This window comes from Rattus norvegicus, chromosome 7 (assembly GCF_036323735.1).
Source record: "Rattus norvegicus strain BN/NHsdMcwi chromosome 7, GRCr8, whole genome shotgun sequence".
In the NCBI taxonomy this organism is placed as follows: Eukaryota; Metazoa; Chordata; class Mammalia; order Rodentia; family Muridae; genus Rattus; species Rattus norvegicus.
In genome coordinates this window covers 122,394,605-122,418,069 of record NC_086025.1, presented here as the reverse complement: position 1 = coordinate 122,418,069, position 23,465 = coordinate 122,394,605, and the positions used below count along the sequence as shown (strand labels likewise).

Sequence of the window (23,465 nt, the reverse complement as noted above, 5' to 3'; positions counted from 1 at the left end):
AAATATACCTCACTTTAGTAAATCCTGTTGCTCAGTAGTTAATTGTTTGATAATGCTTTGTTTGTTTGTTTTGCTGTTTCCATTTGTGTGTTGCTAGGAGCTGAACCCAAGGCTTCGTGCAGGGAGGCACCCATTCCACCGTAAGCCACGATCTAGCCTACCTTCAGTAATTTAAGTGAGGATATAAATCAACATATCTTGTGCTTTGTTGAAAACTTTGTATTTAGGGTGCTTCTCTTGAGCTAGGTTTCCACAAGTAATACCAGAGTGTGATGGTTTGTATGTGCTCAGCCCAGGCAGTGGCACTATTAGGAGGCGTGGCCTTGTTGGAGGAGGTGTGGCCATGTTAGAGGAGGTGTGGCCATGTTGGAGGAGGTGTGGCCATGTTAGAGGAGGTCTGGCCATGTTGGAGGAGGTGTGGCCATGTTGGAGGAGGTGTGTCACTGTGGCGGTAGGCTTCAAGACCCTCATCCTAGCTGCCTGGAAGCCAGTCTTCTCTTAGCAGCCTTCAGATGAAGATGTAGAACTCAGCTCCTCCTGCACCATGCCTGCCTGCATGCTGCCATGCTTCCACCTTGATGATAATGGTCTGAACCTCTGAACCTGTAAGCCAGCCCATGTTGTCTGTATAAGAGTTGCCTTGGTCACAGTGTCTGCTCACAGCAGTGAAACCCTAAGACAGAGTTAGTATTTCACAGAGCTCTGAGGCTTTTGCGTCAAGCCAGGTACTACATTGTCTGGAGGACCTAGGGTATTGCAGCAACAAAGAAATAAGCAGGTGACCCAAGGCTCAGGGCTCCTAATGCCCAGGGGGATGGTTGCCTGGCAACAAGAGGGCCTGGCAGCAGGTGTTCCCAGAACGCTGGTAGTAGGGGGTGGGGGGGAGCTGGAGAGGAGTGTGGGTAGACCAGGCTGAGATCTTGAAGGAATTGCTGCAGCATTTAAGGACAGAGATCTACCCAGGAAGCTGAGCTTTCTCTTTTCTTTTCTTTTGGTTTGTTTGTTTCATTTTTGTACAAAGGTGGAGGAAAATCGAGGAAATTTGATCCGTCAAGTGGGTGGAGACAATAGACAAACTGAAGGGTGACAAGGTGGAGGTGAGGGTGGCAAGAGGAATCCGGTTTATCCTCAGCCCCGAGGTTCAGGTAATTGAGAAGAAGAAGAAGAAAAAAACACAGAACATACATGGATATAGTGGGTGGGGGGAAAATCTCTTGTAAATTCAGACTTTAGTTCCAAGTGTGTGTGGTGTCCCCTAGGCAGACTCGGGTTCTCAGCCCTGGCCCAGTGACCACTTGTTTGACTCTGTGGGAGCGACTGGACTGTTAACTGGAGCTGGGAGTTAATGTGCAACAGTACACATCTACCCTCGTGGTCATTTCCATGGGAGGTGTAAAGCCCATGGTCTTGGTCCAGGCTGGTCAGGCTCTTGGCATCTGACGTGAGAAACTCAAATAAGCACACACCTCATGAGCCAGGTTAGTTTTATTCAAAGCAAAGCGATAGTACAGGTCAACTATGATATCACGAGTGACCGGGGCCGTATGAGTGAAGATGCGCACGGACTCCAGGTTGATGCCTGGAGGCTTCTTCTATGGAGAGCAGAGGAAGGAGGAGACACTGTTGGCAGAGTTTGGGTGGTTCTCTATTTTGAGGGGCAGGCTTGGAATACAGAAGCCCTCCGTCCAGTGCACAGGTCTCTTCCCGTAACGCATCTTGTTTTAATCATATGCACGTCCAACTACTCATAGGTGTAAAGTGGTAAATAGGGAATTCTCCCCTAAAAGTTTGCCTACAGAACATTTTGCCTTAATGCACAATGCACCCCAGTCCAGTTCACACCAAGCCAGTCTCCCTGTTCTGATTCTGGACATAACTGCAATATGACTGAATAAGATCTAAAGTGTAGTAAATCCTTAAGAGGAAGAGAAACTCATCCCACTTTCCAGAGTGGAATCTTGTGCATCTCAGTGCAGGTGGGAGTCCTAGGTTGCCAACAGGTTTGCTAGGCACACTGGAGAGGGGTGTTATGTGCATGTGCATGCAGGTAAGGATGCCAGAAGAGGGGTGTAGCCCAGACTAAGTGGAGTCCCAAGTTACTAAGCTATTCCCTATGCTTGCCTGCCTTGAAGCCAGTAAGGACAGGACAGGGCTTGTGGGGCAACCAGAGAGGTAGGAAGAAAGCAGCAAGGAAAGGCCACCAAGCATGTCCCACAGCTGTCCTAATTGCCAGGCAGGAGGAAAAATGCTAACCATCTGAAAAGCCAAAGAGACAGAGAGGGTCAGGGGAGGAAGCCTGGGCCCTGGAAGGGACACAGGGCAGAAAGGATACGTATCTGGAGGTGGGGCGGTCTCTGCTGCTGAGCTGTGTAGGCCTGGAGGCCATGCCTCCACCACCCAGCACAGGGGTGCGGGTTTCATGCTGCCCCCAAGTGGCTGCCTGCCTCTTTCCGGCCTCTGCTAAGTAGCAGAAAGATATTTACAGATTCTCCTGGACACTTGGGATGTCCCTGGCACATGAGCTAAAAAATGACAACTCCACAGCAACTGGTCTTCGTCCCTGATATTCGCACATATCGTGAATATTTTTGTTTGTTGGCACACTGAAGAGACCTTTAAGTAAAGATGATTTTTATAGTTACTATTCTGGAGTGGGAGGGGGAGGATCACATCATAGAGCCTAGGTTGGCCTTAAGGTCACAGCCATCCTGTCTCAGCCTCCAATGTTCTTCTGTTAAATGTGTGCTACCACACCAGGCTAAGAAGATGTTTTTTATTTTTATGTAGCAAACTGTCAAATCATTCCTTTGTTCACTGTGTGACTCACAGCCATCACCTGTTCTCTTTCTGTGGTGCTGCCTAAGGTCAGGGGCCACCTACTGTCAAAGGATCATTCCCCCGAGGTTCCAGTCATTCGGGGGCCCCAGGAAAGAATCTTGGTGAGGATCTAAAGTCCCCTACAGGCACAGTTTTTTGTTTTTGCTTTGTTTTTAAGTTACTTATTTTCTGCTGGCTTACTGTGTAAGACTTTGAAAAAATACCAATTTGTGAGACCCAAAGACATTATTTCTCAAGTTGTTCGTGGCATACACACACACGCGCGCACACACATACACCCCACCACCATCATCACCACTACCACCACGATCTGAGCCACAACTCTCCCCATACCTCACATGGGAAAGACACAGCGTCCGTGGCCAGTACTTTCAGACCTGGGCTATCTCTGCCGGAAATCAAGTGCGTTCGGAGTAAATCCTGTGAGCACCTCCAGACAACACCTTCAGCAGGGCTCTAGCATAGCATGCAGTGATCCGCCCTCAACAGGACTTCAGGAAGCACTGAAGACCCCTCCCGTTACCCCTTCACCCTGGGTCCTCCCTTTTCATAACCACAGGCAGCACCTGAGACCTGGACCCCACCTGGGCACCACCTTAAAAACAGCCAGGGTCACACCAAGCAGAGTTTATTGATGCCGTGGGCGGGGCCCACGTACACAGCAGGTGGCGCACGCAGGGCAGATACTCACTGGCTGGACTGCAGGGGTGTTAGCAGCGGCAAAAGCAGATGACCTGTGGGGAGCACCCTTTGGGGGGTGCCCTCCTCCTAGCAGCATTGGGGGCTTTGGGTGAGCATCAAGAACCACCTAGTCACCCTAAGGTTCTCTTGGAAGCCCCTCCCCCTCCTTCCCGAGCTCCTTGTGAGTTGGGGGCTAGGATCCCTTCCTGTGATCAAAGGTGGGATGATCCCTTGAGATTCACTATAAAAATTAAAATTCATTTATAAATCACAAGAGAAGGGCAGGAGGGAACACCGGGGAAACCTGACTTCATCGGTTACCTTGAGCCTACTCCCCTCCCTCAGGTTCTAACTCCAAAAGAGAGAGCAAAGAGCTAGGTCTACAGGCACAGAAAGGGGCGAGAGACAGAGGAAAGGCAGTCGGAAGAACGGGACGAGAGAGGAAAAAGATGCATCGGAAGAAAAGTATGGCTGCTGAGGCTCCTCTCCCCAACAGCTCCCGAAAGCCATGACCTGGGGATAAAGGAGAAAAGTTCCCAGCCCAGAGACTCCTACAAGGTAAGGTTCCAAATGTCCCCGATCCGGTCCTTGCTCAAGCCATGGCGGGCCTTGAGATACTCAGAGCTGTGTGGATGGGAGCTGAGGGAGGCGAGTGCTACTCCAGGTAGATATCTTCTGTGGGGCAGGCGAATGCCAGGTGCTCCTGGTAGTACTCCAGGAAGGCCCGGCTGCAAAGAGGGAGACGGCAGTGCTTAGCTCAGTGCTCTCCCGAGTCTTGAGTAGCAACTGTGTCCACACAGCACCCTTTCTAGCAACCGCCAGTCACGCCCCGCCCTGTCATGCACCCGAGCCTTTCCATGCCCTGTGTCCTCCTGGGCCCCTGCTCCACCTTCCTACTCACCCCACGCTCCTTGCCACTGGCCTCATAGACTCCTGGGACACAAAGACGTGGCAGGCAAAGCGGCTTAGCAGCGGGTGTTTGGTAATGAAGCCAAAATAGCTGTGGGGACATTGACAAAGTGGGTGTCAGAGCACTGGCCTAGCCTTGGGCACCCCGGTAATACTAATAGCAACTGTTACCCAGACGAGTAGCTTGAGACTCCAGACCCTACTCCACCCCCAACTGCGGCTAGTCAGATCTACTATCCCCCACCTAACAGGTATTATTTATAAGTATTATTAAGGCCCCGCCTTAAGCATTCATATTCATTCACACATTTCATAATAATAGCTCTCTGAGGTACGTGCACTGACCAATAGCCTTTGAAGGAATAACAGACAGAGGGAACAGGTTCTTACCAGCTGTTTCGGGGATGACAGCCACAGAAGGAGATGTTCTTCATCTGGAAAAAGTGGCTGCAACGCTGGAACTAGAGGTGAGCAGAGTCGTCCCTGATTGGCTAGGGAGAGCCGTGACCACTCCCACTCCATGCCTCCTTGATGCCCCCGCCCCACAGTTTTCCTTGGCTTGAAACTACCCCACCACCACCACCTTCAAGCCTCCCTCTGGTCCCCAGTCTGTCACATTCCCCACCTCAGGTCCTCCTCCACTCAGACTCAGCTTGACCCCCCGCAGAGAGATCTCAAGGTCACAAGAGGCAGGAGGGCGCAGGTGGACCGTTAGTTTCCGGGCTGTGGCAATCTGAGGGAGAAGTCAGAGAAGATGGTGGGGAAGGGGGCCTTGAGGACCTCATCATGGGTGCCCTCTCTCTCTCTCTCTCTCTCTCTCTCTCTCTCTCTCTCTCTCTCTCTCTCTCTTTCCAAGCCTCTGTTCATTTTAGATTGTCTTCGTACTCTTGTCACCTAAGGCCCCAGAGACAATTCTGGAAGAACAAAAGGATGACCTTGGCTATCTTTGCCTTCAGAACAAGTCAGTCATCACTATGTACCTGGTCTCCCTTCTGTTCCAACAGCTTCTCTTGGTTCAGGTGCCAAGAACTTATTCTGCCCACACTTCCAGCCACCTCACTGCCTGATCTCCATAACCTGGCTGGAGTTCTTTGATATAGATGGTCTGTCCTGCCACCCAGGGCACGTCAGGCTCAGTTTTGCATGGCAGATCAGCAGGTACTGATAATTGTCTCAGGGATTCCCAGGGAAGGGGGCATGAGCATTGACTTTAATTTCAGACAGAAGGTTGATGGCTTACGGGAGGAGGAATCAGCAGAGAGGGGAAAGATTTGCTTGAACTGACCAATAGACCCAGAGGTAAGAGAGACAGGTGCTTTGCTCTGCTCTGAGTTTTTCTGACTGGGCCTGAGAGCCAGCCCTATATATAATATCTCCCTTCAAGAAGGCTTAGAACCACGGGAGCTGTGCCACCCTGTGAGACTGGAGTGACATTCAAGTGGGCCTCCAGCCTGTGCCTGACGCCATCTCCACACTGACCTTTTGCATGGCTGCACACAAGATACCATTGCCCTGGTGACATGGTACCTCCACAGAGCCCAAGAACTGCACATCGAAGCGATCCACCCAGCAAGGGCTCCGCTTGCTCCCTGGAGGGTTGGGAGAGGAAGTCACATGGTCAGAGGGTGATATGGGGGAAGTCTGTGGTGGCAAGCTTTCTCTGGAGGGTGGGATCTTACCCAGCAGGTCCTTGGCAGGACCAGGTACTGCATGGGCGTAGAAGGCAGGGAACACTCCACGCTCGCCGGTGCGCATGTTGAAGCCACGGAACCAAAAGTCGTCCTCTTCGGCTTCCACCAACACCGGGTCGTCCACATCTAACTCTAGTTCATCTGGATGTCGAGGGATGAACCTGAGGGCAGGGGAGAGGTTGACTGAGACCACACTGGCCGAGATAAGTCACATACACACTCCTTAGTCACACTCCTTAGTGTCCTAAGGAGTCTACAGACTGGGCCTGGGGTGGGGCTGAGGGAGGGTAATGTACCTGAAGACAGCCCGGTGTGTCTGCTCTCTCTCTTCTCCATTGACCACACAGGAAAAAAGACCGAAGGACTCAGTGCCTGAGAGACAAGAGAGACAGTGATGGGGAGAATCAGCAGTGCCATAGAGAAAGAAACTGAAAGGCCTGGCCTTGGGCTGGAGCCAAACCCCCTCCCTGCAACAAACTGTTTGGACATCCTAAGTCAAGGAAGAAGGAAAGGGTAACCCACTACCGGCTGACTCCCTGCCACTTGGAGATGAACATTGCCTATTGTTCTAAGAAAGAAAGAAAGAAAAAAAAAAAAAAGAATGGTCCAGCCTTGACCAACTGGTCAAGAATTTAAGACCCCCTGAAAAAAAAGACCCCCTGGATACTTCGGGGGACCAGATAGGGGCTGGGGCCAGGATGGCACTTCTTCCTCTAGGGCCTCCACACATCTCCCCACTTCCCACTCACTGGAAGATCGAGATGTGCTGTTGACAAAGACATTGAGGAACTTCTTGGAGAAGGTGAGGTCGGGGCTGTCAGGAGAGGCGTCTTCTGGCACCTGGTCACTGCCTAGTAACGTAGCTCCCGCCTCTTCCTCACTGGCCTCGCAGCTGCTGTCCTCTTCACTGTCGTTGTCCAGGCCTGCACAGCGCCGCAGGCTCACCAGCTCTAGCTGCGTGTGCTCATCCACCACTAGTGTGTATTTAACCGCATCGTACACCAGCGAGGCATCCAGCGGCGCAGTAGAGCCTGTAGTCCTGGAGCCAGGGGGAATCACGCTGTCCTCAGCATCCTCCTCATCCTCCTCGTCCTCTTCCTCATCCTCCTCCTCCTCCTCCGAGCAGGCAGCAGAGCAGGAGCGGCCAGGGCGAGCAGTGCGTCCAGGTGGGGCCCAAAGTGGGGTGATGGTATCACGTGTTGGGTTACTAAGGAAAAGGCAGGGCCCAGACTGCGCTGGACCAAGCCGAGGTGCTGCAGGGGCCGGCGGAGGTGGCCCGCAAAGGGTGTCCATGTCCACTAACTCCACGTGGGGCCCTGCTACTGCCTCAGGGTCTGGGCAGTCCTGGGGTACCGGGTTGGCCTGGGATGCAGCCTCTTCTGGCGGGCGTGGTGCAGGAGGAGACAAGCACTGGCCAGGGCAACGAATAGGCGAGGAGCCCTCGGAGATCATGCGGCTCACCAGGTTGCTGAGTAGCCAGGGCGAGTCAGCATCCTCACTCAGATCAGGCTCAGACTCAGAGCCGGACTCATACTCGCTGTTGGTGTCGTCCTGGCCCACAGGCAGGAAGGCAGGGCGGCGGGGAGGTTCATGTAGTGGCTCGGGCTCGGGCTCAGGTTCAGGCTCTGAGGCTGGGGACGAAGCCTCCTCGATAGAGTTGGTGAGGTGTGAGGAGCGGCCGCTGCTGCTGCCACTGTCACTGCTCAGCTCCAGCTCCGTCTCAGAAATGGAAGAGATCATGCGCCCTAGGCGTGCGCCGCCTGCCTCCTCAGAGTCCGAGCCTGGTGATGAGAGCTCCTGGCTGCTTCGCCGACCTTCATGGCCTCCACTAGAGTGGCTTCTCAAGTCAGCCTCGATACCAGGATCCGAGGAAGGGGAAGCCCCACCTGATGCTGGTGGCTCTGGCGGCTGGTTCCCTTCACAGTCACAACCAGGGCGTGCAAGGGACTGTACCTCATGGTGCTCCTCTTCTGCTGGTAAGAGAGGGGCTGGTAGCTCTGCAGGGCAGAGAGTTGGGTTACTGCCTCCAGAAAGCAGGCCTCCTTCAAGCAACCAGCCATCCCTCCCCCCCTCCCTCTTCCGCTGGGCTCCTAACTGCCTCCATCCCTCACCTTTAAGGGGCTCCTGGACTGGTGAACGCAGCACTGTTTCCTGCCAGGAAGATGGGGGCGCAGAGGTAAAGCCTCCATTGCTGTTGTTGTTGAGGGAGTCCTAGGTAGGAGGACAAATCGGTATAGCTGAGGACCACTCCGTCAATAAGGAGAAGAAAGGACCCGCTACAGTGGCCCCGAACTCAGCTCTAGTACTGTGTGTCTCAGGAGGCTCACCTGGGCTCCAAGTGTAGTCAGGTGGAGGGTGGTGGGTCGGAGCTTGTGGGACTCCTCTATGGAAGGAGAGGGAATAAGGGATTCTCCAGAAAGTTCCTGTGAACCAGATCCTCCCCCTGCTCTGCCGTCCCCGTCTCCATCTTCCTCCTCTTCCTCCTCTTCCTCCTCCTCCTCATCTTCCTCTTCCTCATTGTCATCGATCATCTCAAACTCCTGGAAATCATCTTGGAAGGAACAGATAGGGTGCGGCTGCTCTGAGCGACCCAGGGAGAGACTGTCCTGCAGGAAGGAGGAACAAGACAGGGATGGGCCAGAGTACATCAATCACCTGGAGTCCCAGGCACTAGAAAAGGCGGGGAAGCAGGAAACTGGAGAGTTCCTTCCAGTTCACTGTACCCCATCAACAGAGCGAGGTTTGTTTGATATAGAAAAAAAAATCTGCTTAAGAGACATATTAACCACACTTCTGGGAAGGGCCCAGAGTCTGAGACATTTCACAATAACCTCAACTAACCTCCCAGCTTTATTCGCCCCCTCCCCAAACCCCATCATATCTACCCTGTTGGTCTGCTGCCTTCCTCGCATTTTTTTAATTCACAGTTTGTGGCTTACGCATCAAACTGTAAGACCACCAGAACAGGTCATGTCCACACTGTACACTGGGGTACTCACCCGTGGGAACATCATCAGTAAGTAACAGATGAATACATCAGTGTGGAAAGCCTTCACTCTGATGATTCACCAAATCTGTACCAAACTCAGGGTCTTTGGCATAGCCAGACCTTCTGCCAGCAATTCCTCTCTTCCACATCCTCCTACCTAACCCCATCTGCCTGATTCCTGCTAACCTTGGGGGTTCTAAGACTGACATTTCCTCTGGAAAGTCTTCCTGATTCCCTCAGTCTGATTGGGTTCCCTCCCCCGCTCTCCCCCCATCATGCTTTGTGTCCAGTTGGAACGGGGCCACTGGCATATGGGTGAGCACCATCTCTCACTTCTATTTGCCCCTCCGCGCCCGCTAAACTGAAAGTTGGGGTGGGGTGAGGCTGCTATCTGGCTGTGCTCTCAATGCCTGTAAGCCCCCCCGCACTTGACACGTGGCATTTCCTCAAAACGAATGGAAATGGAAACATGTATTAGCGGAGGGTTTGAAGGGGAAAGATTTTAGAGGGAGATGAGATTGGACAAGGCCACAGAGGTTGAGTTTTGGTAGAAACTGGAGGGTTTAGATCTTCGTGGTGAGTGATCTTAGGACAGAAGCACCCAAGCAAAGGCCCACACCTCCTCTTGTGGCACTACGCTGGGGAGATCTGCCAGAGAAGGCCCTCTGATTGGCCAACAGTGTGTTAGGAAAGAAGACCAACACCAAGGGGCTATCAGCAAGAGCAGAGGAATTTTTACATGGAAGCTGAACTCGAGACTCCTAAACCCACAAGAATGCTGGGGAAACTGAGCCTCTGTGAACCTCTCCTTACTCAGACCCTACACACCCAGCCCTTTTCCCCACCTTCTCGCAGTGGTCGGAGTCGTAGCTAAGGCCCAGGCCACAGTCGTCCGTGATCTCAGATAGGTCTTCATCATCAAATTCTTCCAGGCTTATGTCCTGGGGAGGCCTGAAGAGGGTGCGGGGGTCAGAGAGTCACCTGTCCTGGGCTCCTGACCTGACAGCTGATCCTGAGGACATTGGTGGGAAATGTCCAGCTCCCAGGGCCCTCCACTCATATGCTAAAGCCACGTCATTTTGACCCCAGGCACTGCTCTCCCCTGGGTCCCCTCCTCCACCACTGCAAATGAGCCCAGAGGAGGCATCGGTCCACAAACCCCTCCCACTCCTTTTCAGCTCAGCTCCCAGCCCCTGTGGGCCACAGCTTCAGCCTCAGGGGAGACACCTTGAACCCACAGGGGGAGGGGTAATGGCTACAACAGGAGAGGGAGGGGTCCAGCTGTTCTGCTTGTGTCCCCACCCACTCCTACAGAACAGGCCTACATCCAAAGATCCAGCCCCCTCCAATCCCAACTTCTCCATCTCACCCCCAGAGCTTCAAGCTTGATTTCACTCTCTGCCGTCCTGGGGGGCTGGGGGACAGGCCCTAGCCTCTATGGAAGGAGACACAACAAGGCCAAAAGGACACTGCCAGGAACGGAGTAGGTGTTGAGCACCCTGCCTAAAATCCCTCAAAGGGTCAATCCAGAGACCCCACCCTTGCTAGGTCATCGGCCTTGACTGGGTGCGGTTCCGTGGCCCAACTGGAAAAGTGAATATGTGTCTGTGTTTGGGGAGGGGTGGGGGAGGAATGGGTGCCATCGGGTCTGCGCGACAAGGAGCAAACACGGAGGGACCCGGAGCCTAGGATGGGGGATGGGAGCATCAGGCAGAGGCCTGCAAACCAAGGAGGCGCCCCGGCCTGGGTAGTTGAAGTCGATGGGGTGGGGTGGCAGGCCGAAGAGACCTACGTGAAGATGAGCCCCGCCGAATGAATGCGTACCTGCAGCCCGGAGGCGACAGCGAGTGAAAGGTTGAGAGAGAAAACATCTCCGCGCGATCCGCCATCTTCCCAGGAACCGCGGGCCGGCAGTGAGGGGGAGGGGTGAGGAGCACCGCGCGCCCTTGGTGCTCAGGCTCGCGGCCTCTGTCTCCCCACTCACCTCGTGACACGCCCTGCGACACCCGTCGGCGACACACCTCAGCGCCCTGCCAGGACACCGCGGCAGCGAGCCGCGCCGCAGGGGTGAGGGGAGGGAGTGGCGCAGGGCGGGGCCTGAGGTGGGGGCGGAGGAATGGGGGTCGAGCCGAGGGGGGGGGTGGGATGCGGGATGCGAGGTGGTGGTGGTAGCGGTGGTAGTGGTGGTCGTGAGATTCTGGTCGGGAAAGCTGGCGTGCGGCTTGCGTGGTTCTAGGCGACGAACTGGCGAGAAGGGATAGGTGGAAGCAGAGGCGCTGGTAGACCAAAGGTTTCTGCAGGAGCCGAAGAGATGCGGGGGGGAATGGGTGCGGTAGACCCAGGAGCCAGGACCAAGGCGGCCCGGGTCTGTGCGCCTCTAGTTACGGCGGTGTGCAGTGCTTCTGGGAGGTGGACGGCTCATGTGGGGTGATGGGCGAGGACTTAGGAACAGCATTCATGCCCGGTAAATTCGAAAAGCAGAGTTGGTCAGGAAGCCCCTCAGACCTCCTAACACACCAGACCTACTAACCCGCTAGACCTCCTAAACCGTTAGACCGCCTAACCGGTGGCCGAGGGAGCTGTCCACTCCAGGGTGCTGATCAGACCTTGTCGGAGCTGTTCTCCACTGGGTGCTGATGGAGCCAAAAGAAACTTAAGATTTGCTGACTCCAGCTAGAGAAGTCATTATCCTGACAGTGCTAATGGGACTAGGACAGTGACTCTGTCTTAAAGGATGTGAATAGATCTGGAATCAGAGTCCAGAACCCAGAGGCCAACGCTGAACTTTCTCTGTGTGGTACAGACTGAAGAACCTGGACAAAGATAGTGGTGGGCACCAGAAAGTTGAGGCTGTGTTCATTCAACCGAACTGCTGTTTCTTGGGGCCACCTATGCTCTTGGCTCTGTTCTAGGTATGGAAAACCTCCAAGCTGAAGCATGGGCTTACTACGGAGTTCTGTGCGGAGAGAAAGGGCAGAAATGGAGCCAACTGTGAAGTGAGAGAAAGGATCAAAGTTATGTTGGACAAGTTAGAGGACCTCACACTGGAATTAGTTTTGAAGGAAGAACGAGACACTAGAGTGTTAAGGCTGGAAGTCACAGAGCACAAGGGGCTCAGAGAGTCAGGTGGGGTGCCCTGATGAACCAGCTTCTTTTTTTTTTTTTTTTTTTGGTTCTTTTTTTCGGAGCTGGGGATCGAACCCAGGGCCTTGCGCTTCCTAGGTAAGCGCTCTACCACTGAGCTAAATCCCCAGCCCCATGAACCAGCTTCTTAATTTCTGAATGGCCAAGTGTGACTTCTCCAAGAAGTCTCCAGGCTTTCTCAGGATGCACTGGAATTGTACAATCTAAACTCATCTCAGACTATAACTTCCACACCCCACACAAGCCTCCCTCTTACCAGATGATCACATCCAGATCCCCAAAGCATGAACAATCTGGGGAGGGGTTACCTCCCACTTCTCCTGTGGAGTTTCTCTTTGGTTCCAAGAGCACGGATTCTCCAGACTTAGGATCTGAGAGTGAATACCCATCTTCATTTAGCCACAAACGTTCTGGACATAAGGCAACTGTTCAGTGCACCAGAACCCAGTTTCTCCATCTGAATAAAGGCGCTGTGACACACACACACACACACACACACACACACACACTCACACACCACGCACAATGATTTAATAACGATCACTCAATAGTCATGCTTCAAAGGTGCAGCAGTCAGGCATGGAGGCATGTGTCTTTAATCCTGGCATACAGGAAGCAGAAGCAGTTGGGTCTCTGTAAGTCTGAGGCTAGCTTAGACTCCACAGTGAGTTCAAGGCCAGCCAGTCAGGACTCCATAGTGGGACTCCTACACACACACACACACACACACACACACACACCACACCACACATACACCATACACAATACACACACAACACACACACCATACACAACACACACACACAACACATACATACCATACACCACACGCACATACCACACACCACACACACAACACACCACACCACACATATCACACATCACACATACCACACAACACACACACAACACACCACACCACACATACACACACACATACCACACCACACATACACACACACATACCACACACACACAACACACACATACACACAAACCATGCACACACACATACACACACATAAACCATGCACACACCACACACACACACACACACACACACACACACACACACACACACACACACAAGACAAATAATGTATGAAAGGGCAGCGGTGACTTGCACACCTTCCTTACCAGAGCAGATTTTGGGAGAGGCTCCTGACCTGCTGACATTGGCTCAGAGCCCTTTTAGATATCATACTCAGTGTTTTCCAACCTCACTGTTTTAATGTTAACTTTTCCTTTTGCCTTAACATCCATTTCTACTGCAACACATTGGCACATCTCTTTCTGCTTCAGCTGCACATAGACCATTTCCATTGCTGGTGTTCTGAGGCTTCAGTCCGGTGTATCTTTGTGTAGGTTTATTTAACATGTCTTCTCTGCCTGAGGCTCACTGATCTTAATTACACGAATCTCTATTTCATTAATGAAAAAAAATCTGACAACCATTACCTCCTAAAAGTATACTTCCCCATTATCTCATTAAATACTGTCTCGGAGCCAACTATGGTGGTGCACGCCTGTGATTCTAGCACTCACTATGCTGAGGCAGGAGAAGCTCAGTGTCGAGGCCAGCCTGGATTACATAGTGAACCTCTTGACTCAAAAAAAAAAATGCAAGCAGAAAAAGATGGTCTTTGCTCCACTCCTTCTTTTCTTCCAGCACTCCCATTGGTGCTTATGAGGCAAGCACTTCACTGACTGAGCTAGCTTCCCAAACCATAGGCATTTAGTAATTTTTTAAAGATATGATCCCTTGATTTTCTTGGGCTTCAGTTCACACGCTGGTGAACTTGTAGGCTTTTGCCACTTCTGCAGTCTGCAGGTCACTTGGTGCCTGGGGAAGAGCTACTCAGAGAACAGCTGTTGGGTCCTTGCCTGGAAGGGTCACGTTCCTGTTCAGGTCCAGCTCAGTTTCTCCACCTCTCACAATTACAGTAAATATCTCAGTTTTTAAGTTGCTTTGTGAGAGCAGGGAAATTTTCCTTCAAAGGTCTGCCCTCTTGACCACCCCAGGCCTGTCTCCACTGATGAAAACCTGGGTTTGGAGATGCGGGGGGGAGGGAGGCTAGACCATGTCCAAGTCTGGTTGTCCACACAGAATTCCAACCTTGATCGCTGTGACAAACTTCCCAACAAAAGCAAAAAAGCAAATAAAAAGGAGGGGGGTTTACTTAACACAGACTCTCAGATTACAGTCCACCATGGCAAGGCAGTGCAGGCAGCAAGAACTTGAAGCATCTGGCCATATCGACTCCACAGTGTGGAAGAAGAGAGGAATGAACCCACTCAGATCAGTATCCCATGCACATACCCCTGGCCTCACCCACAGTTAAGAAGACAATCCCCCACAGGTATGCCTGAGGCCCCTCTCCTGGGCAGTTCTAGAGTCTGTCGACAAGACTAACCATCACAACTAGAAATACATATTTGTTGTTCAAAGACATGTTTCTTAGGTCTATGTAAAAGCAAAAATGTGAAGCCATAGATTCCCTGGAGTCTCCCCAGTCCCAGGTCTCTGACCTAGATGACCCCCACCCCCACCATCCACCAATTTCCTGTCACTCTCCCATTCTTCTTTGCCCAGCTCTCTCACACCTGATCCCCCCTCGTTCCCTTCCCTGTGCCTTCTCTCACCCAGTTCCCTCCCTCCACCCACCTCTGGTGACTATATCCCCTCGTGAGTGAGACTCAAGCATCCTTCCTTGAGCCCTCGTTGTTAGTGTCTTTGGGTCTGTGGATTGTAGCATGGGTATGTATCCTGTACTTTAGGGCTAATGTCCACTTGTAAGTGAGCACCATGCATGTCCTCTGGGGTCTGGGTTACCTCACTCAGGACGATACTTCCCAGTTCCATCCATTTGCCTGGAAATGTCATGATGTCCTCATTTTACATAGCTGGGTAATATTTCATTGTGTAAATGAACCACATTTTCTTTATCTTGTCTTCAGTTGAGGGACATCTGGGTTCCTTCCAGCTTCTGGCTATTATGAATAAAGCTGCTATGAACATAGTGGAGCACGTGTCCTTGTCGTATGGTGGAGCATCTTTTGGGTACATGCCCAGGAGTGGTATAGCTGGGTCTTGAGGTAGAACGATTTTCAATTTCCCGAGGCTCCAGGGAGTCTATGAGACTCTGCGACTCCTAGCAGTGGGAGATGTGGAGCCTGAGGTGGCCACCTGCTGTAGTCAGGCAGGACTCCCAGTGGAGGAGTAAGGACACCAACCCACCCACAAAACCTCTGACCCAAAATCTGCCCTGCCTAAAGAAGGGCAGGGACAAAGGTGGAGCAGAGCCTGAGGAAACGGCCAACCAATGACCGGCCCAACTTGAGACCCATTCAATGGGCAAGAACTAATCCCAGCCAGCATTAATGGTACTCTGTTAGGCTTGCAGACAGAAGCATAGCATAACTGTCCTCTGAGAGGCTTCACCCAGGAGCTGGCGGAAACAGATGCAGAAACCTACAGCCAAAAATTAGACAGAGCTCGGGGAGTCTTGTGGAAGAGTTGGATGAAGGTGAGGGACCTGAAGGTGATGGGAACTCCACAGGGAGACCAACAGAGCCAACTGACCTGGACTCTTGGGACTCCCAACCAAAAGGCAAGCATGGGCTGGACCAGGCCTCTCCACACATATGCACATGTGCAGCTTGATCTTCATGGGGCTCCCCCAGTGGCTGGAGTGGGGAGGCTGCCCCTGACTCTATTGCCTGCCTGTGGAGCCCATTCCCCTAACTGGGCTGCCTTGTCCGACCTCAGTGGGAAAGGATTTGCTTAGTCCTGCAGTGTTGAAGTGCCAAGATGGGCCTCCCCCTTTTCAAAGCAGAAGGGAAAGGGGGACAGGAGGAGAGATTTGTGAGGGTGTCTTAGGGTTTTTATTCCTGCACAAAACATCATGACCAAGAAGCAAGTTGGAGAGGAAAGGGTTTATTCAGCTTACACTTCCACACTGCTGTTCATCACCAAAGGAAGTCAGGACTGGGACTCAAGCAGGTCAGGAAGCAGGAGCTGTTTCAGAGGCCATGGAGGGTGCTGCTTACTGGATTGCTTCTCCTGCCTTGCTCGACTTGCTTTCTCATAGAACCCAGGGCTATCGGGCTAGGGATGACACCACCCACAATGGGCTGGGCCTTCTCCCCTTGATCACTAATTGAGAAAGTGCCTTACAGCTGGATCTCATGGAAGCATTTCTTTCTCTGTAACAACTCCAGCTTGTGTCAGTTGACAAACAAAACCAGCCGGTACAGAGAGGGACACTGTGAGGTGGGGGACTGAGACTGGGATGTTAAGTGAATAAATAAATTAATGGGAAAAAATGTAAAGCCAATCTGAGTATCTAATCAGGAAAAATAAGAAATTTTAATAATTTATTACCTGAGGGCATATGAGCAAATGGTATATAACCATGCTTTCAAAAAATATAAAATTATAGGGAAATTATGAATATATGATGTCAAATAGAAAAGCATGGTATGTGATTGTATATAGTATAGCCTTGCTTATGTAAAAGATTTGGGGTGAGGGTTGGGGATTTAGCTCAGTGGTAGAGCGCTTGCCTAGCAAGAGCAAGGCCCTGGGTTCAGTCCCCAGCTCCGAAAAAAAAAAAAAAGAAAAGAAAAAAGGTATAGTCTCTCAACAGCTTGATCTATGGTTTCTCTTCTGTAGTTCTGAGAAACCCTGTCTCAAAAATAAAAACAAAAACAAAAACAAACAAAACAAAAGAAGAAGAACAACAACAAAAGTCTGCGTACGTAGACCAGGCTGGCCTTGAATTCACAGAGATCCACCTGCCTCAGCCTCCCAAGAGCTGAGTCTATAAGCATGGACCACGTACCTGGCTTAAAACTCCATGGTGTTTTTTGTTTGGTTGATTTTGTACCATGCACGTATGTCCATGTGTGTACATATGTGTATTGGAAATCATCTCCAATGTCTGTACGCACTAAGCAGGCACTTTACTACTGAGCTGAGTTTGTCCCTCATCGCCCTTGTGAACTGAGTTAGGCTTCGGGAGAGTTAAGTGCTGGCACACAGAGAACGCTCTCTTATGTGGGCGGTTTGCAGTCAGTGCGATTGCAATGTAGGGCCTGAGTTCGATTCCCAGAGCCCACATGGAGGGAGGCTGAGAACCTCCTCTGGCACCAGCCTGTGTGGTGTTCATGCACATGAAGGCAAAACTCTCATAAACATAAATAGAAATAATGAAAAACTGTAAAGAAATGCATATTTTAAAAAATGCTAGACCTGCAATATCAGTGAAAACTGGAGGAAAAACTTAACTCCACACTGACCCACACGGGATAGAATGAGCAGACACGGACTTTAGGATAAAGAGCTTTTATATTTTATAGTCATGTATATAAAAAACATGGACATAATAGCCAGCAAATGGAGTCATAAAGAAGAAACAAGTGGGGCTGGAGAGATGGCTCAGTGGTTAGAGCACTGACTGCTCTTCCAGAGGTCCTGAGTTCAAATCCCAGCAACCACATAGTGGTTACACATCACAACCATCTGTAATGAGATCTGATGCCCTCTTCTGGTGTGTCTGAAGACAGCTACAGTGTATTCATATAATAAATAAATCTTAAAAATAAAAAAGAAACAAATGGAACTTGTCTGTGGGTTTAAAAATTAATAAAAAGGGGTTGGGGATTTGGCTCAGTGGTAGAGCGCTTGCCTAGCAACCGCAAGGCCCTGGGTTCGGTCCCCAGCTCCGAAAAAAAGAAAAAAAATTAATAAAAATAAATCTTAAGGGGCTGGAGAAGACACCTGCACTTATACACATAACCTACCCCCAAATACATACAAATATACATTATTAAAAAATAATAAGAATGAATTCATAGACGCTGTGACGAAGAGGGCTCGCGTCCCTTTTATAAATGGCTTGCACGCTAATAAAGAACATGCGCACTTCGCCAGCCTGGCAATGGGAGATCGGCTACGTGGAATCCACACAAATGTCAGGTGTGATGGTGGGCATCTGGTTTGGATCTCAGTATGCCTCTAATGAGAGACAGGAAGCACAGATAAGAGAATTGCTGGAAGCTGAAAGAGGCCAGCTGGCCCAACACAGGCAGCACTGAACAAGAGACTGAAAATAAATAAGTTAATAAACTGCCAAGGTCACCCTCTGGTTTCACGCGTGTGTGCATACACACACACACACACACACACACACACACACACACACACACACACACAGAGTTCGGTTGTTTAAAGCCTGTAATCCACTCTAGAGCCTGGGGCTGGAAGTTAGGGTTTGAGGCCATCCTCAGCCACATAACTTACAAAAGGCAATTTTAATTTTGGCTCATGGTTTATCCGAGGTTGCTTGATCCTGTGCATTTGCACAGAACTCATGGCAGTGAGAACACGTAGATTACTCAGCTCTTCAGAGACAGGAAGCATGTAGTAAGGACCATAGCTAGGCAAACCTCCAGTGTGCATCCTCAGTGACTTACATCCTCCCAGCAGGGAACAACTTAACAGTTCTCAAAAACTAGCAAAACAGCACCGCAGCTCGGAGCCAAGGGTCTGACTCGTGAGCCTTTGGGACCGTTTATATTCAAACGATTATCGCATCCATAGATCCGAAGCACTCAACAAATCCCACAAAACATAAAAGTGCTGAAAATCTGGGGGCTAAGAGGAAAAATCTTCAAAATTAATCAGGTTTTCCAAAGACGCTCTGGAAACACACATCTTTCTCATCAGGAAAATTGCTTGGTGGTATATTTTTACTTTGCTCAGATAAATGAACTCACATTAAGCCTCTGCTGCTGTCTCTGTCACTGAAGTCTTTCTCTGACCAAGAACCCCAGCATCCTTGGTCTGATATTCTCTCTTAAGGACCATAAGGGATGGTAGAGAAGAACCCTGATCAAGGTTACTCCCTCCCACTCTGTAAGCGGTCCTCTTCCTGCCTCCTTTTCTAACATCAGCTGCTTTATGTGGGGTTTTTGTTGCTGCTCGTTTTTTTCTGCTGTTTTGTCCTTATTCTAAGCTAGTTTTGCTACTCAAAATGTTAAAATTTTGTTGTCTTGGTCAGCCAGGGCTACAGATAATCTTTTGTTATTCTTAGATTCATGTGAGACCAAAGAGGGGGAAAAATGTAAAAGAGCCTTTCAAAATCTTATGCATGAATAAAGTCTATATAAAAACTTGTACAAAAATAGGAATTTGTAGTTTAGTTACATATGGATAAATGATGTCGTTTCACTCTGTTATAAATCCAGTTTGGATTCAGCTATCTATTGAAAAGGTGGTGAACGTAGTTTGATATGTTGCTGTCTCTTGACTAGATCGCTAGTGTATTTTGTTGTTAACAAAGCAAATAGGGTAAAAATGTTCTAATAAGAGGGTGAAGAGAAGAAAGGGGAATTATGAGTAGGACGTTTTTGAATTAAGGATGGACTTTGTCCTAAGAATTGTTCCAAAATGGAAATAGATAAGGGCCAAACCAGAAACTCAAATGTATGTTGCAGAAGAAACATGACAGGCGGGCATGCCATAAAATGGAGCTGAAAGAACTGTTCATTTCAGTGAGTGAAATAGTTCCCCCGTTCAGAAGCTGTCCATCTTGCTCTCCTCCGTAAAGTGGCACAAGTGAAGGGGCCGTGGGCCGTTGATGCTTTAGTTAGCTCCTGCGGTCCACGTTTTTATTTTGTCTGTTGTCCCTGTAAGCCTCCCTGTGCCCTCCCATCCCACAGGTGCAGGGATGCTCACACTTATTTTGCTGCTCTAGCTCCACACAGTAGAGAAAGAACCTATGTGTGTATCTTTGCTATGTGACATGAAGACATTTCCTCTGGGCATTGTCCAATCTGTGCCAACCTCCAAACCTGTTCTCACAGATGGGAGCAGCCAGGGCAGCGCCACACTTTTCCTGGTACCTCACCCAGCCACCTGAGGAACGCTTCAGAGATGTCCACTCAGGTAAAACGGGGTTCCTGGCCTCACTGAAGAAACGAATTTTCAGGTCAAGCCAGCATGTTACAGTTTATTAAAAGATGTTTGAAACACAGATTTAGGCACACAATGGTACCCAGGAAAGGAGTGAAGGGCATCCAAGAACACGAGTGTGCGTGACTTAGTGTCTCTGTTGCTGTGATAAAACACCATGACCAAAGGCAACTTGGGAAGGAAAAAGTTTATCTGGCTCACATGTTACAGTCTATATCAAAGGAGGTCAGAGCAGGAACCTGGAGAGAGAACCGAAGCAGAGCCATGGAGGGGTGCTGCTTACTGGCTTGCTCCTCAGTTGCTTAGACAACCCAGGACCCTGGGGACACCACCCACAGTGGACTGGGTTCTTCCACATCAATAATTGATCAAGAAAATGGCCCATAGGCTGGCTTGTGGGCCGATCTGATCAAGGGTTTTCTCTGCCGAGGTTCTCCCTTCTCAGATGATTGGCTTGTGTCAAGTTAACAAAAGCAAAACGATTGAGCAAACAGAAAAAAATAAAATAAAATAAAACCAAAGTGAGTTCCTTAAACGGAGTTTATTTCATTTATCTTAACAATAGCCATACGTACAGTTTTTGCTGAGTTATGAGATCATGAACTTGAAGAAGTTGCTAAGCAGCTTAAATGAGATCACAGAACGATGACCACTGTTATCCACAGCTGATGAGGTAAAACCCTACATCACACAGATGCAGAACTTAGGATATCTTTACTAAAAACAAAAGCCAACAATACAAAACTGAAGTTGTATTTCTGAGGCTCAGGAACTATGCAGAGAGGAGTGAGCCACGCCTAAGGACATATATATATACCCCAGGCCTTCGACCTGGTTTATTGCTACTTTAACATTCTTCCTTAAAAATATCTCTATATAAAAGAAATAGTCTCCATGGAGCAACCTTCACAGCAAATGACAATTGTGCTGCTGTTCTTCTGGCGCTCTACTGTTAAGTCTTACTTCCAGCCACCCCACCCCCACACTTCCTGCACCCATCTGAAGGGCACGTGGGCCCTGCCATCAGAGGAGTGGGCATGGGGTTGTGAGGTGGAGCATGCTCAGACCCTGGAGATCTCAGCATCTGAGACGCAGCAGAGCTAACTCCCTCCTTGTCCTCATGCCTACTTCCAGGCACGTAACCGCTACCTCCAACCAGGTGATCACAAGCACCAGTCACGTAGCACAGCACCTGGACTTCTTCCCCATGCAAACAGAGCATCACCAGCATCACAGTCTCAGCCAATAGGATGTATTTATCCCCCAAATCCCATCCCTCTCCCAAGGCTCATAGTCCCTGTCGACCTGGAATAAAGCACACAAGTTATTTCACCAAGGATCCTCAGAGACTGACTGTTTTTACTGAGCTGTAACACTTGGGGGAAGGCTCTCTACCTGGATAGTCTCATTGTTGGATCTTGGACCCAACTGCCTAGCCAGGCTCCCATGGCTAGCAGAGGCTCACATCAGAGAGCTGGCTTCAGTTCACTTTATTTCCCGGGAACCTGCTTGGTTTCCAGGGAGTGCTTGTTCACACCTGCCACCAGGAACTTTACAGGCTCTAAGCCTTGATTCTATGCCCCATGTTGGGCACCATTCGCAACTGCAGGCTTTCCCGCCTGCACATAAGACCCCTAAAATAACTACTCTGAGACTTAATCATACTTATGAATAAAGACTCAGGCCATGAGCTTGGGCCTGCTCCCTGACTAGCTCATTAATTATCCTGTTTATCTAATCTAAGTCTCACCACACGCCTGGTCACCTGGTCCTCACTTTCATGCAGCCGTCTTCCTCTGTGTACAAGTGAATCTCTCCAGCCTGACTCAAACCCAGAATTCTCTCTCTCCTTCTAATCCTGCCTTGGCTCATTGGCTAATAGCTTTTTACTGACAGGTGACTGTTTTTACATAGTATACAAGAAACTATCTCTATATTTTTCCTTTTAGTACAACAAATTCTCTTATAATAATAAACTATATACAATAATAATTATGAAAACTATCAGGTAAGATTACATCCATGATGTCTAGCTCATATGTATTGGGCAACCTTGGAGAAAGTATTCTATTATCTATCCAAACTTGGTGAGTTCAGAGTTCTGTACTTAAATAAATTTCTATCAATACTTGCATTAGCAACTTAAAAACATCTTAAGGCTTAAGAACATTTTCTTAAATCCTAAACAACTTAAATTTAACTGTGAGACTCTATCTAGTCTTAAACCCCATCAGAGACATAAGAAGGAATAAATATTACCTGAGGAAGTGCAGCAGAGCCACGTTTAAACTAGAGAAACGACAGACACACAGCTGGATGCTTAGAGAGCCCCCCAAACTTCCCTGTGTTGTTGGAGCATCACCTTCAGTCTTCTGGCCCAGAATGTCTGACGGACTTTTCTGTGAGGCAGGAGTTATGAAGGACTGCTTACCCTATCTTGGCAGAGCTCTGCAGTCGACTTCTCTGCATCCACTTGTCCATTTTGGACAGCATACTGTCAACAGTTGACGTGAGGGCAGTTTTTTGCCCAGTGGCTAGCTTGCCACATACAAAGCAAACTCCATGAGGAGATTCCTCAATGCTCATCATCTGCCAGGAAGAGAACTGTCTCATTGTCAAAAAAGCCTTTTAATGATAAAACATTTTAAAAGCCGTATTGTGGATCTCTGAGGTTTTTGAAGACCATCAATAGTATTTCTGAATAAACAAACATGGCTTGTTTCTAGCTATCTACTATCTGTTTAACCTTGGAAACATATTTGGTAATAAACTAGACTAGTATATAACATGATCATAAGTTTGATTAACTATTAACTTGCATTTAATTATCCTAAAGAGTTTGTAATAGCAGCTTTCAAAAGGACTAGAACTTAACACTGTATAGGTACAATACCATAAACAAGAGTTGAAACATATATACACAGCAATGTTGTAGCAAAACCCTAATCTGTACCAATATACAAAGATTTATACAAATGTAACTAAATATGACATTAATTTTGTATTGCTATACAAAGATCTATATCAATATAAGACTTGGCTAGTAGCAGCTCTAAAATTTAAGAGCAGATTCAAGACTCTATCCTTTGTTCCTATTATTCCTGTCTCTCCCTTTCTCCTTTCACCCCTCCCCTTCCCTCCAGTTTCCCCCTAACACTATATAGGAGAGAAGGGAAAGAAAAAGAAATCCTGAGTCTAACCTCCCTCATTTTGATTCCTCCTTGTTCAACACCAT

At 49.5% G+C, this 23,465-nt stretch overlaps 1 protein-coding gene and 1 long non-coding RNA gene across 2 annotated transcripts; one reads left to right on the top strand and one right to left on the bottom strand.

Moving 5' to 3' along the window:
- Positions 1-1,467: 1,467 nt before the first annotated feature.
- On the bottom strand, positions 1,468-11,720 carry Mapk8ip2 (mitogen-activated protein kinase 8 interacting protein 2). The gene is given in 12 exon segments (NM_001100720.2): positions 1,468-4,247; positions 4,421-4,519; positions 4,819-4,889; positions 5,054-5,161; positions 5,908-6,017; positions 6,108-6,280; positions 6,416-6,491; positions 6,869-8,116; positions 8,231-8,330; positions 8,447-8,725; positions 9,954-10,059; positions 10,933-11,720. Coding segments are annotated over 12 exon segments (2,508 nt in total). The 5' UTR covers positions 10,998-11,720; the 3' UTR covers positions 1,468-4,174.
- LOC134479956 (uncharacterized) lies at positions 11,049-15,273 on the top strand. The gene is made up of 2 exons (XR_010053912.1): positions 11,049-11,175; positions 12,021-15,273. It is a non-coding gene; the product is annotated as an uncharacterized LOC134479956 (long non-coding RNA).
- The last annotated feature ends 8,192 nt before the right edge of the window (positions 15,274-23,465 follow it).